The 14,969-nt window shown below is 36.0% G+C and overlaps 1 protein-coding gene across 3 annotated transcripts in view; it reads right to left on the bottom strand.

Annotated features, from left to right (window-relative positions):
- Positions 1–14,969, bottom strand: part of CRPPA (CDP-L-ribitol pyrophosphorylase A) — a 133,871-nt gene that overhangs the window by 90,274 nt on the left and 28,628 nt on the right. For all 3 annotated transcript variants that reach the window (XM_076331398.1, XM_076331397.1, XM_076331399.1), the window contains exon 4: positions 1,469–1,573. In XM_076331398.1, coding sequence (XP_076187513.1) covers positions 1,469–1,573 — 105 coding nt within the window. The remainder of the gene's footprint in view (positions 1–1,468; positions 1,574–14,969) is intronic.

Raw genomic sequence — 14,969 nt, 5'->3', positions numbered from 1 at the left:
ATTAATGGCCATAAAGAGTGAACTGGACGTCTCGCAGGTCTTTCTGTTGGCCTTTCATCCTTTCCAGTGCAAAGGAAATGCTGACCAAATATTATGAAAAAAGTCTCTTCCATACGGGGAGATATGCATTGGAATTGGTCTCCCCAGAGAGTCTGTGAAATCTCCATTCTTGGAGACACTCAAAACTCAACTGGACAAGGCCCCGCACAGCCTAATCTAACTAACCTGGCCCCACTTTCAGCAAGGTGTTGGACCAGATGACATCTAGATATTTCCTTCAGGCTTAATTACTCTGTCATTCCAGGTCAAAAGACTACATTCCATCTGCTGGGCATCAGTAGTATCTACAGATAGTAAAGAACTAAATAAATATTATAAAGAACTAAACTAACATTATGGGTGTATTTTGTTACTCTTCATGTAAGTACCATGCTTTGCAATAAGAACAATGAAACCATCCAAAGAGTGATGTAATGCAAATATGCATAACATAATCTGTCCCTTAGAAGGCTGAATAGGAAAACAGACAATACATTGTTTCAGAAAGACTATGTCCCCAGAAAGATATTGAAAGAAGTTGCTGTATGCAACCAACACAAGTAAATTTTGCTGCTAAATTGCACAGGAAATTTGTGCTGCAGATTCAGGAAATTACCTTTCAGTGTAAGATTTATTGTCGTATTATTAGAAATCGTGTCCCATTGGAGGAAATTTACTGTCAAAAGACAGATGGAGTGATTTGAGTTGCTTCCAGATCCTTCAATGTGGTAATGAATAAAATAAAAAAAAAAGAGGAAACACTTAAAAATTGCATGACATGACAGTTAGTGAGAAAGAATAATGTACCACCATCCAAAACAATGAAATGGGATACTTTTAAGCAGCAAGGACATATCCTTTGGCACCTGTATACACACCTGCTTTGTCAGTCGTCAGAAACCTACAGATTATTAGACAAGGTGAATGATGTTTAAAAATTTTAAAAGATTGTTTGAAGATGTCTTAAATATTACAGTGTTACTGAATGTAATGAACGGCTCTAAAAATCAAAAACTGTTGTTAGCCAGGTATTTGGCATCAGAGAAGTAGTGATGTCCTCATAGGAAAAGTGGAGGAAAATAGACAAAAGATATAGAAATAGCAGGAGAAAGCTCATCTCAAAGAAAGTTCTTAGTTTTAGAGATTATGGATTTATAGTTTCACAGATTCTCAGGTTATTCAAGTACCTAGTTAGTTTTCCTACTTCCAGATAAATACTGTCTTCATTGATTATCTCAGGTAACATCTGCCCAAGTCTGTCTACAACAATGAGCTCTAAAAAAAGCTCATGATAATCCCAAAACAATTCTGAAGTTTGGAAGAGAAAAGCCTAACTATTACAACTGAAAACACATCTGAATTTTTACAGTTATATGCAAATTTTATTAATTTTAAAAGACATGTAAATAGAGATTATTATTGCCTTTACCTTCCAGAGGTCAGCTGTTCCTTCAACAAGTTTGGCATTTGTGTTACAGTATTTCAGAGCCAGATGCAAACATTCAGTTCCATAATCCAGGTCATAGTCTGTACACTGTAGTAATTTAAAAAAATATTCTTAATTAGTCATAAAGAAATCATACTTAAGCAACAACAGGTTTTCTTTCATTAATTAAACCTTACATCTCAACAGTCCTGTCCAGAATAATACATGCTGTATTAGGTAGGTAGGTTCAGGATGGATCAGAAATAAAACCCTTTCAAGAAGCTTATGCCAAGTTCTAGCTATCCAGCAAAGTGTTAAAGAAGTAAATAAACACTTTATAACTACAAATTAATTCAGTTAGGTGCTGTGAGTATCTTGCTACACCTTTATGTTGTTAACTAAATCAATGAGAGGTTACATGTATAAAAAAAATTTTGATGGAGTTGAGGCCTCACCAAAAGAAATCATCAACCTTCTAGTGACAAACTTTTAGAGTATGGGAACAAGTTAACAAATTGTAGAAGCATGACTCTCCAAATGCCTTGTCTGTTTTGGTTTTTGCAGCGTCAAAAAAGGATGGTAGTAACTAAGAACCTCTGTATTCCTTACATGTTTCCTTTTATATTTTTCTCCAGTTATCTGCACACAAAATAGCAAAGTTTCATGCTGCTCCATGAGCCTTTCAGATTAAAAAAAAATCAACAGAAAACCAAAAAAGCTTGTCCACTTTTTATTCATCTAGAAGAGGCATTCTTCTCTCAACATACCCTTCCCAAGCAGTTTGGCTTCCTATAGTTAGTGATTATAAGAATCCTATTAACGGAAAACTGAGTAGGGAGCAGAATCTCTCGAGCCAAAACACAGGTAGGTGTGAAAGCAGGAACTGGGAGCTTATCAGACAGGACTACCTCAAGATGAATTGGCCTGATTAAGATAAGAAAGTTCTAGTCTATTTTCACATTGCTAAATTACCAGTCCATCCAGAAACATGAATTACATGTAAAAAGGAAGGATAATTTAAGATAGGGTCATTCATAAAAATGGATATATTTGCTAAGACCACAGGCTGGCTACCGCAGTATCCAGTCTCTAGTAGAGGTTGACAGTGCATAGTCAAGGGTAAGTAAATAAGAACAAGGCAACCATATCTTCTTAGTTTCTGAGAATACTCCCTTGGCCTCATATAAAGCTATTATCCCAGCTTAGGAAATCCTTAAATTAAGGAGTCCGAGGGACACATTGAACCAGAAATGACTGCCTTAACAGTCCTCAGTGAATTACAGGAATCCTGAATTCACCCAATTACTTTTTGAATAGCAGGTGGGGGGGGGTTTTTTAGCACCTGCATCAGGGAGCATCTGATTCATCACATGCTTTGTTGTTCTGACAGAAAAGGGAGTACAAAACCACCTTCTCAGCCCTTCAAAAAGCTCCACCACATCTCTTCCCACATCTTTCCACAGGTAAAGAGATCAACATCTATTCAGTCATTTCATGTGTGGAAGCTACTTCAAAACTTTAATCAACCCTTTTGCCCTCCTTTACATTTATCTACACTCACCTATCAATTTTATCATAACATCCTTCTACAAACCTTCTTAGTCAGCCCTCATCTCTACTACCCAGGAAAAAAAAAAAGGGTATCTCCACTTCCTGCTCCAAATTATTTATGACAAAATGAACTGCACAGGTCCCAGCACAGATCTTCACAAAACTGCACTGGTGATTTACTGCTATGAAAACTGGTCATGCACTTTACCTTGTTTCTTATCTTCTAACAAATAATCTACTTTGGTAAGTCTTTACTCTTATCCCGAATCTGTTCGGTTTCCTTAAAAAAACCTTTGGTAAAAGCTTCAGTGAAACATCTTATTATGCAAATAGGCTGTTATCAGCTTCAGTAACCTCAAACAAGATGCCGGTTAACTCTGTAAAAAACAACAATTAGCTCTGCAATGCATAAGCTTTCCTTTACAAAAGCTGAAATAACCCTTCCACTGTGTCAAATTTATCTATGTGTCTATAAATTCATGTTTCAAATAAGATGTGACAGTCCAGATACTGTGCTCAGTAACTCAGTCTCCTCCAGGATTCAAGAATTCAAAATTGTCAAGAATGCAAAAGTCTAAGTGGTTGAAGAAGATCCAGATGAGTGCTGCAATACAACTTGACTTTTTTTAATAATTTCCTCAAGAAGTTTAATAAAAAAGATGAAGAAAATTTTCAGTTTCTATTCTTGTTTTATAATGCATCAGTGAAATTCAGGGTATTCATCAGCATTATACATCTGAATTGTATTACTAACACACACAGATGTCTTAAAATCATAGCTATCACTTCTATATTATTTAAATTAGTAATTTTTGTCATTTTAGTTTGTCATGACTGCAATCAAAAAGAAGATCCTTTTACACAGCCCGCTTAGAAAAGTAATATGTGTTAAACTTCTGTAGAGAAGTTTAAGCACTTTGAGTAACAAAACAAAACGACAGACTTCTTTCAGAATACTAAAAGAAAACAGGGGTTTCAAAAAGACACTTTGGAATATTTTAAAATTAAGCAGAAATTATTTATATTCTTTAATTAATCAAGATACAAAAAAGGTCAACAGAAAATATAAAGGAATAGGGAACTCTAGCTCCAAAGTATGGAAAAATTGAGTGATCTCTTGAGTAGGGAGATCCAGAGATAAATTGCCAATGAAGCCAGAAATGGCCTAGTAACTTTCAATTCCAAATATTTATTACCAAAACGTTTCCTTTTTTTGTTTTGTTTTTAAGGAAATAATTTTCTGGTAGAATGCAAACTATTTTCTACTAATGTGAATAACACACAGATCAAAAAAACCCATGGTTTTCTTTTGCCTCAGAATGAAAGAGAAATTTCAGAAAAATTTATGTGAAAAAATTTACTTTGAATTAAAATTAAGTTACATTTTTAAATATATGGGTAACAAATGATACTAGGACAAGACTAAGCAATTCCAACTTTTTAGCAAAGTAGTAATTACAGATAATTAGTAGGGAGTGGAGAAGTTCCATAAACAGGCTAAAGCATCTTGAGGGTATTGCTGGCTTCAAGGGATGAAATATGACACAAAGCAAAGTATTAATTAAAAACATATTTCACTAACACTTGTACATCATGACATTTACCATTCATTATCTGTAATTGTTTAAACCTAAACATATTGTCACAGTGTACTCTTCTGCAAGTCTGATACTTCCATTTCATTGTTCTCCTCTGACATCAGTGTACCAGCTCAAGACCAGCTTAGTTTATGTATTATCCACACACTAAACAGCTCCACAAGTGAAATTTTAAATCCATATTTAAGGTGCAGAATTTGAAAGCTTCTATATTGCTCTAAGAAATTCAGTTAAATTAAGCATTATCAGGGAGTGCCTATAACAAAAAGTTGTAGAATATCTATGAGGAAAACTCTTACTGACCCAGGCATGCAAACATTCTCATCCTAAGTCTTCTGTATGTATTTCACTGCACATCTAGAGCCAGTTTGCATTACAACAATCTGTTTAAAACTCTTACTATTTCTGAAGTCTCTTTTTGACTGAAAGGCTTTTTAAACAAAGTTTGACAGAGTACAGTTAACTGAACTTGACATGCACCCATAGCTTTGTGAAACAATAGACAGTTTCAGATTTGAAATGGTGGAAACAGCTGGAAATATTGGCACAAAACATATCCACAAAAGAAAGAAAACAGATTAGTTTAGCTCTTTAGATGACAGAAGGAAATAGGTTATTTAAAAATGCTTTTGAACTGTTGAATATTCAAAGACATTCTAATAGGTAGCTTTGGGGACTGACTTTTTTTGTTTGTTTATTTTCCAAGAGTGGATGTTTGAATAAAGTGTTATGGGTGGAGTGAGATCCAGATTTTAGCATTACACCAATTCTTCTTTCCCTGCCCCCTAGATCAGTTTGAAAATATTTTGATAAATAGTATTTCTCCTACAATGCAAGCTATACTGTTGTTGCTTAGCCGTAAACATGGAACAAAGGGTTAGAGAAAAGAGCAGCTATGCAGCCTGTATCTCCCTAGTACCTACTAATAGTCCATAAGCTAACTTGTTTCCAATATAATACTTTGAACAAGTAAAATTATAAAGAAGCAGTATTTAACATTAACAATTGCTTTTACTGTTAACATGCACTATTTTACTGTACGTTTATACTGAAAAAAGATTTTGAATGGATATATGGGAACCAGTAATCATACAGCAGAAGCAACACAGATACAAGAAAAATTTTTGTTACAGCACTGTCATTTTCTTATTTTTTCATCATTCCTTAGTTTTATAATAAGGAAACAAAGTCAATATTCTTTATGCATTAACTGAAAGAAAATCTTCAGATTTGCTCCTTTACACAGGTACCTTTAAAGCCTGTATAGAGCCAGCCTTTTACACTTCTGTAACCATTGGCTGTGACATCTTTAGTACTTTTTCCATTGTCAGCAGCAAGTGTCTCCATTTAACTTGCCCATGTACATCCATTCTATAACAATATCAGAACACTTGCAATTAAAATGCATAACTAATTAACAATAGCAGAGCTTTATGATTTTTCCAGATCCTTGCAAATCAAGTTTCCACGGCTGAAGTGCCAGAGTACCTCATGAACATTCATCATCAAGAACATTCTACTAAGTTAAAAAAGAAGCAGACAAGCTCTTGCTCAACCTGAATTGGCCTATTTTTATCGTATTTTTATAAAGAATTTTTTTTGCCATGTTCATTACCATGGAAACCAAAAAATGCTGAATCCAACAGTGGATTTGCAGCAAACACTCAGCCCACAGCAATACACCACAGCTAAATGAGAAATAACAGAAGCAGCAAACAGAAGGAGAAAACACGTGAATGAGGAAACCCAGATTAATGTGAGTTCAGATAAGCTCATCTCTGAAACAATTTCTACTGTGGTTAATTATTAAAACTGCTGTGACATACATCCAGATGCAGTAGTACTTCACAGTGAAGAGAATAAAGATACAGCAATTTACTCTGTAACAGAATTAAGCAAGCCTGTTTTTCTACAGATCTGTATCTATATCCCAATGCCTTTCATGGCAGTAACTGCAAGTGCCCTCTCCATACATGCCATGATTTCCCTGCACTCTACTGTCAGATCCCCTGAATACTTCCTGACTGCCCACTGAAATATTTTGGTACTTAAGTTGCTTCTAAGTCCACTAAATACTTGTTAAAGAACTTATGCATTAGTTGGTTCCAAGATCCCATGCGCTAAAAGGTGTATGACCAAGAAAAACGGAAGATAACAGCTGAATTCACATTTCAGCCAGAGCTGAAGACCTAAGAGCCTGAAGGCTCCGAGGCTCCAGCCTCCTCTCAGTGAAGGCATTCATTCAGGTTTCCATCCTCACACTCACTGTTTTTTCAAAAACTATATAGGCGCTTAACACCATTGAAATCTCTACACCTCCGTCAATTTTGACTGAAATCATGATCTTAAGGGTCTTTTCCACCCTAAATGATTCTATGATTCTATGAAACTGAACAAAATGTGCAATTAAAGGTTTAAAATATTATTGAGACAGAGGTTAAAAACAAGTAATGCTTTCAAGTATCTTTTTAATAGTAAAAGTTACAAATGAAAGTAATTTTGCTTCTTCCCTTTCTGGAATAAGTGTCCTAGGTCAATGAACGCAATCCACACTGCCATCACCAGCAGCCATGTTCTATACTCCTGCAGTAGGCATATGAGCTGCCCAGTCAAGTCAGCTATGCATTTTCTTCCTATTGGTCCTCTTTGAAAGCAGTTTATAATCTCTCTTTATGTTGAGGCTGACAATTACTGTTCACTGCACACAACTTGCTGCTAGGCAGTAGGAGTCCCATAGGCAAGAATGCAGAGCATGAACGTGCAGTGTAGGCAACATGAAATTTGCTTTTCCTATCACTGTTTTAAGTTTTAGCTACTAGCCAAGGTTGGGGATAACTCCGCTTTTTTTTTTTCTTTAAACACAAATTTGCTTGAAATACTGTCACAATATGTAAAAGCAGAAACTCAGTGGGATCCAGAAATGCATATAGATGCAGAGAACAAATATTTAAAAGTTTGCAATTCTGAGCACAAATTAAACATAATCATTGTGTAAGATCTAGGGACAAAATTTTTATGTGGATATTTCTATCCATTTTGGACAGGTTCCTTCAACCTTCTTCTAAGCAACAAATCACACATGATTCTGTAACCAAAAGATAGGATCTATGACTAGTGAGCTAGATTGAAAAACCCTTGTTTTCAGTGTCCCATTCTATCAAAACCACTAAGAAAAAGTGTCATTTACGTTAATTTAGATTCATCAAGGAATCACTACAACAAAAATACTGAAATAAGGTAACTAGACAATTAGAAAAGACACCCATTTTATTGACTGTCATTTTCTAGCTCTAACCTCAAAATGAAACAGAAGCTGAAGTGTAATCACAAGACTAGGCCCTAGCCTCAGCATCCTTAAGTGACTCTGGATAAAAGAGACAGAAAGATCAAGTTTTAAAGTTATTTTAAGGAAGTGTAAGAGCTATCTTTTCTGTTCTTAAATCCATGCCTCAAGATACTTGCAGATACCCTACAGGATTATTATAATAGTATTTGTATCATTGCCTCAAGTTGTGCCAGGAGAGGTTTAGATTGGATATTAGGAAAAATGTCTTCACCAAAAGGTTTGACAAGCATTGGACCAGGCTGCCCAGAGAACTGGTTGAGTCACCATCCCTGGAGGTATTTAAAAGATGTGTAGATGTGGCGCTTAGGGACATGGCTTAGTGGTGGACTTGGCAGTGTTAGGTTAATGGTTGGACTCGATGATCTTAAAGGTCTATTCCAACCTAAACAATTCTATGATTAAAGCCTACTCTAAGTCTTAATCTTATTCTGCTTCTGTCTCTGCAAAAGGAAAGGTCCAAACAAACTAATCACTCTGTAAAAGAAGTACATGTGCTCAACTTTACACCAAAATCATAAAAACACTAATACTATTATTTTGAAAAACCCTAATTCTGTTTGAAAGTTAGACGGACAGCCCTAACCCCTACGTACCCAGAGTAATTCAGTCCTTCCAGAGAATGAGGTCTGCTATGTTCTCCTAGACAAATCATGACCAACCTGTAGAGAGAGGGGAAAAAATGCAGCTTTGCTATTAAGGAATAAAAATTTAATCAAGAATAACTGGACATGCTTTGCCGGGGAAAGAAGGGTACCAGTAGGCACAAACAAGAAATGTCAAGGGTTGTATCTACATTACCAATTCAGTGTGCAGGAGAGGTTCTTTCTGGTCCAAGTCTTTCCTGCATCCCTACTCAGAATCATACAAGATGCACTTGACTGTGCTGCTGGAGAGCTCAAAGTCATTTCCCTTGTGGCAGAATCAAGGTGAAAGTCATATGCAAGGGCACTTGCTAAAGCACCATTTGCAGTGTGGACACAAGGTGCCCTAGCAGCCAGGACTCTGCATGCATTGTGTTCATACGACTGGCAACTGTGATGAATATCACTGCTGGTAAAGTCCCAGTTTACACATACAACCCCAAAACAATAACAGATCACAAAAAAAAAAATCAAGCTTCAGTCTTTCTCTTTGTGCCACACCAGTAGATACATTCCTAATATTACTCCAAAGTCCGCACAAACTAGCATAATGAAAATGAGAATACAAACTAGGTGAGAATGAACAATGGTACTGGTATGAAGATGAAATACTTGATGGAACTAAGAGCTAGTTATTAATCAGATTGACTTCATAAAACAGGTCCTAAGTAACCATGAGACAGTATTGATTTTTCTGATATCAGAAAAGGACACAGGAGTCATTTTGAGCATGCAGCTGAACATGGAATTTCAGACCTTATATACAATTTCAGCTTTTTAAAAAGTCATATTTTAGTTACAATGTCAAGAAAAAAAGAATATTAATATTCTATGTGACAACAGTAGTAGTCAAAATACAATGAGTTAGGACTCATTGTTTACACTTTAAAAAATTATCTTGTAAATTGGAAAAATACTTGGAAAAGAGTTATATGGACAAGAAAAAATCTTGTCCCCCCGTAGAAAACTACAGCTTATTTGGGTTATTCTAAGAAAATGTAAAGTGATTGTTTACATTCTCCCAGTAAAGAGATTTCTAAATATATCAAGTTCTAAAATTAAGCAACCAACAAAGAATTTAATCACGCTTAGAAGCAGAGGCGAGCCAAATTCAGGCCAAGTTAAAATGCATATTTTATTTTAAAATTTTTTTGAACAGATAAGATTATTCACTCTTGGAACAATTTACTTGAGAATCACCTCTTGAAATTATGCAAGATCAGAAATGGTCCTTTTCCTTGCCTTTTGATATACTACACTGTCAGTAGCTAAGAGATTAAAAGCTCTAGCATCACTACCTTGTTTTCTTCTTTGCTCTCTCAAAACAAGCAGCAGAAGACAATTTAGATGGGTGGTCTCCCATATGCTGGATACAGTGATTCTCACTCATTATTCAGCATTTTTTGAGCCTGTGCCAAAAGGGTGATTCTTCTGGATACAGTACACTTAGGGTAAATCCAGTAATACTTACAACAATATTCATAGTCCAGTCTATTTTCCAACTTGAATAATTGCAGTGTGTCTCCCTAACATACATCCTCCAAATTATATCTGAAGACAAAATGCCTTTTCACTACTACAGAGATGCCAGATTTCACCCAGGGTGTGGCAGCTTTGCACCACTGCACCAAACAGTTCCAAGAGCTAACATGTGAATTTGTGAAGTGCTTTGAGATCCTACAGGATGAGGAGTGCCATAAAATGGAAGTAATTATCCCATTAGCAAAAAAATTTTATTTTTTTCTTATGCAAGGCATTAGAATTTCTCCAAACATTCTTGTGGCAGAAATTAATTAGGGCAAGGTGGGGATTCATACAATATCCTGGCTCTACCATTGCACCAAAGAACTAATCAAGTACAGAGCTATCTAAACTAGCTTAGTTTTCTCAACAGACCACCAATCTAGCTTCAGGTTTTGAATAAATGAAAGCATTACTGACAAAATTCCTTTAGTCTATTTATCCTGGAGAGAATTCTGTAGAATTGGGTAGGTTTTAAGGATAGGGAAATGGGAAAAAAAAATATATATATTTATTCCTCTAAATCTCAGGACAAAGCTGCTAGGGTAAAAAGATGCCAGATGAAATAACTGTAAAATGTCTTCGGAAAACATCTCAGAACTACAACCTGAAGACTGTACAAATTAAGATATTCATTTAGGTGAGGTTGACAACCCTGTATTTAAGCAACAGTCTGTGTGCATCAGCCTGAAGATGAATGAAGAAAGGCAGATCAAAATCCTCTGCAAAACTGCATTAAGAAGTTAGCTCCATTGCAATTTTGCATCAAAACCAAAAAATTACCAATTTCCAGCAGGAATGAAATGGAACAGAACTCAGGTTTTACTGAAGTTCCAAAGAAATAATTTTTTAAATGACACTAAAACCGGAGATAAAGTCCAAGCCGAAATGGACCACAACAACGAAAGGGTGCTGTTAGTGAAGTAAAAACTTCTCATGTAAGGAGAAATGAGATACCAGGTTTTCTTTCAACATTTAGGAGCTACACAGATTTCCTCGTCAAACAATCAGATCTAAAATCCTAATGACCCATGGTCAAATCCGCAGAAAGGCTTCCTTTTTTAGGTTATTTCATATGCTTAGATTGCACATTGAAAAACCCAGATACTCCCCATCTTGACACTAGCATACAGCTAATTAAAATCTATATTATTATACCATCAAAGGAACTGAGTAGGAAATTCAAACTGAAATAATCCAAGCTACTTTACTATTCAGCCAAGTAGGTTGACTTGGACCAACCAAGTAGGTAGTTACACTAAAACTGTAATTACCTATTACATTTCATAGGCAGATGGAAGTATGCTGCCTTTAGGACTCCATACGAAGAGCAGCATTGGCTAGTAGTACTGTCCTCATACAAATCATACAAGTAGTAGATCACTTATTTTAGCTAGCTCTTGTCTAATTCACAAATCACTTCTTGATTCAGTATTTCAGAATACAGTTGAGGGGAAGGAAGAAAACCTACAGACACAAGCTGGAATACAGAATTAGGAAAAACACAACAGTGATGTTACATGGCACATGTTTAGAAGACCTGAGCATATAATTACAAAATACAAAAGCAAAGTGGGTGACCAAAGCTGGGGATAGTGGAAAAGGAAGTGGCTCTCTATACACACACAGAACATATAGAAACCACAAAATACATTTGGAGAAGAATGAGGTAAACTTACAACACAATACACTTAAAAGATGTCTCATGCTTTTTTAAAGATGCAGGCCAAGAAATAACGCATTACAGCTTATGATAAAAATCTATATATCTCACCTACTCTTTGTCATATGTTAAAAACAACGGTGATTTCTTTTTCAGTGTTTTTACACTACAAAAACAAACAGCTGTGACCCATATCACCAATTCATGATTGGATCGCATCAGGAAAAAATTTTTTCTCCAAGTGAGTGTTTACAGGAAGTAAATATTAAGCTGTTCAGCCTTGCCACAACTTAGATGCCTTGGCACACACAATGTTTCATATTTTGTGAATGTTAAAAAAGTTGAGGTGCCTTGAAGATTCATATGTCTTTAATCTTAGGAGGGAGGTGAGCAGTGTTTTTTCCAGGATTCCAGCATTAGACCTAAATGCCCAAATTCTGCCTCACTTACATTTTGACCCTTCAGTCCTTTTTCTGAATCTGACCCTTGCTCCCAATGTTGCCAAAGTTTTAGTCAACAATTTGTCCGCTACTGTTCATTTAATCGCCTGTTGCTCCTGGCAATGTTAATTTGACAGACATTGATTTCTTTAACAAAGAATGAACCCACAGGAAAATCCCCAAATCAGTCTAGACATTTTGCCTCGAAGGACTTGCCTGACCTATGCCAAAATATTAATAAACTGCTACAGCTGACTCCACTTCCCCACACCACACACACCCCACTCCCACTACAGAGGATACTAAAATGCTTCACACGTTTGCAGAAGAATCCCAGTAATGTTGTGTCCTTTCAAAAAGCACTTTAGAAGTTTACAAAATCCACATGGAATACACTCCCTATTATTTACATACAGAAAAGACAATACTTTGAGCAAATACTTCTACAATGGGCCTAACAATAGCCAACTTCCTTTCTTACTCTGGCAAAAATCTTCCCTGAACATTCTCAGGGGTTTGTCAGATGAGAACAATTTTGGAATTTCTTTTTCTTCTACTGAGGACCAGGTTGGACAGTTTGCAGAATATCTCTTCTCCCCATCTCAACCCCATCTGGGGACATCTTGTAATGATTTTTTTGGGGAGTGGAAGAACATCTGCCTCCCAGAATTTAGCATCAAAGTATTTGCATGATTCTCCCTAACACACTATTATTTTGTATCTTGTCATTACTATGCTTATATATAGCAGCTCTCTCCTATGCAGGCAGATGCTATAACATCCCATAAGTAAGTGTGATTGCTTATTATCCAAAAAGTGGGTAATGCTGGCTATGAACAGATGTATTAATTCAGTGTAGTCCCAAAAAGTACTAATCTCTACATAGTTTCTACACACATTAGATAGAATCCCTAAGGTCAGTCTGTTCTGTGTGGATATCTACAGAGGTTATAGACATGCATCAGAGAAACATCTCTAAACATGCTGAAGCTCATCCTCCTTCAATGAATATTCCTGCTTCCTGTTCCTATTTTTTCATTTTTTTATTGCAGCTTCATTGTTCTGATCAGCTAAATATAAGCTTCCATAATCTACAAAAGATCTCCTATCAACAGATGATTAAACTAACTACATATGCAATACAAACACCCCCAAAAGATAGTGTAGTTTTTGTGGTAAACTTTCCCAGGTAGAGAAGATCTTGAGGCTAAGTTTAAAACAACGTATAAAAGATTACCAGAAAAAAATTGTGTATCAAAATTATTTTTTATAATTAAGATTGTCATAAACCTATCACTCTATCTTTAAATAGTGATCCAACTTTGCCACGCCATCCACATGCAAAGGATTCCTGCAGAATAGCCTTCTAACATGTCCCACCCTTTCTTCAGCTGTGTGTAGCTCTTCCCAAGGTCCTTGGCTTCATCAGACTAGTCACATTGGTGAGCAATTCTGTTGTATCCCCAGCATTCATGCTGACAACTCTAACCATCATATCATCTTCCCTAGGCTCTTTGTTTACATCTCTGACATAGAAGCTAGTCAGGATCTTCTACATACCACTCCTCTTCTGCTTCCATTTTCAGTTGTTTCTCCGCCACATCAGGAAAGGCAAAGCTTTTTAATTGTTCCTGCTACCTTCCTTACTTTGGCAGATACATTTCAAATACAAAATGCTTTGTTAAGTTTGGGTATTTCAGCCTTTGCATATTGTGGTTGTGTTACTTTGTACACTAACATGACATGACACAACAAGATGCTTTGTGTTAAAGACAAAAGATCTAAGATCTCTTCTGCATTTCACAATATGTCAGAAACAGGTATTACAAAAATCAGTCTCAGCCTACTCTGATTAAAGGAAAAGGTAGTCTACCTGACTTCCTGATACTCTAATTCCTTAAAGATACTGCTCCAGGGGAACACTTGACTTCTAGTAAGTGAAGTCTTCCCCCCACCCTCCTCCTCCCAGGCTTGCAGGATCATACTTCGCATTTGCTCCTATTTAATTTAAAAAGCTAAACAGAAACATGAAACTACCTTAAGCAAAAATGAACAAGTCTGGTCTAAGGAATTTATCCTTTATTTGCTATCTTTGGAAAGAGTGGATTTTCAATTAACACTTAACCTTTTCAGATTTCCCTTAGGGCTGATAAGAATAAAAAAGAAACATGCATTTCCAAAGATCAGGAATTTAATTCTTATTAACCTAAAAAAAAATCCAACTGGCTGGTTTTGTCCCAGGTAGGTTAGAATTGAAGTAAATCATGGGTTCTGCAAATTTTGCAACTTTTCCACAGGTTTTGCTAGTTATTAGATTTGCATTTTTGATTTTAAAAAGTTTAACTTGTCCACTACTAACATTTACTGAAGGTTAGTGGTTTGGTTCATTACACTGTGTGGGAAACAAGAACTCACAAATTAGGACATACCAGAACTAAGAGCACTGATGCAACATTACATTGATCCCTTTAACACATTTATATGGCCTTTTACCCAACATCCCAAGGAAAACCCCTGGCTAAGGTAAAGCCTCCTGCCTGCAAGATACCACACACATTATAAATACAGTTCTTTCTCCCCTTGCAGTTGTTTGCATCTGTCACTTGTCCACCTTGTATCAAGCATGCATCATACAAATAAAAGCTATAACTTTTATAAATTTAGCAAATTGAAGGGCATGAAAGCATTGCTGTACTTCATAAGAATATGAGGTGAGGAGGCATATATATGATGAGTGACACAGT

This window comes from Aptenodytes patagonicus, chromosome 2 (assembly GCF_965638725.1).
Source record: "Aptenodytes patagonicus chromosome 2, bAptPat1.pri.cur, whole genome shotgun sequence".
Lineage (NCBI taxonomy): Eukaryota > Metazoa > Chordata > Aves > Sphenisciformes > Spheniscidae > Aptenodytes > Aptenodytes patagonicus.
Note: the sequence above shows the minus strand (reverse complement) of the source record. Positions and strands in the feature narration are given on the sequence as shown.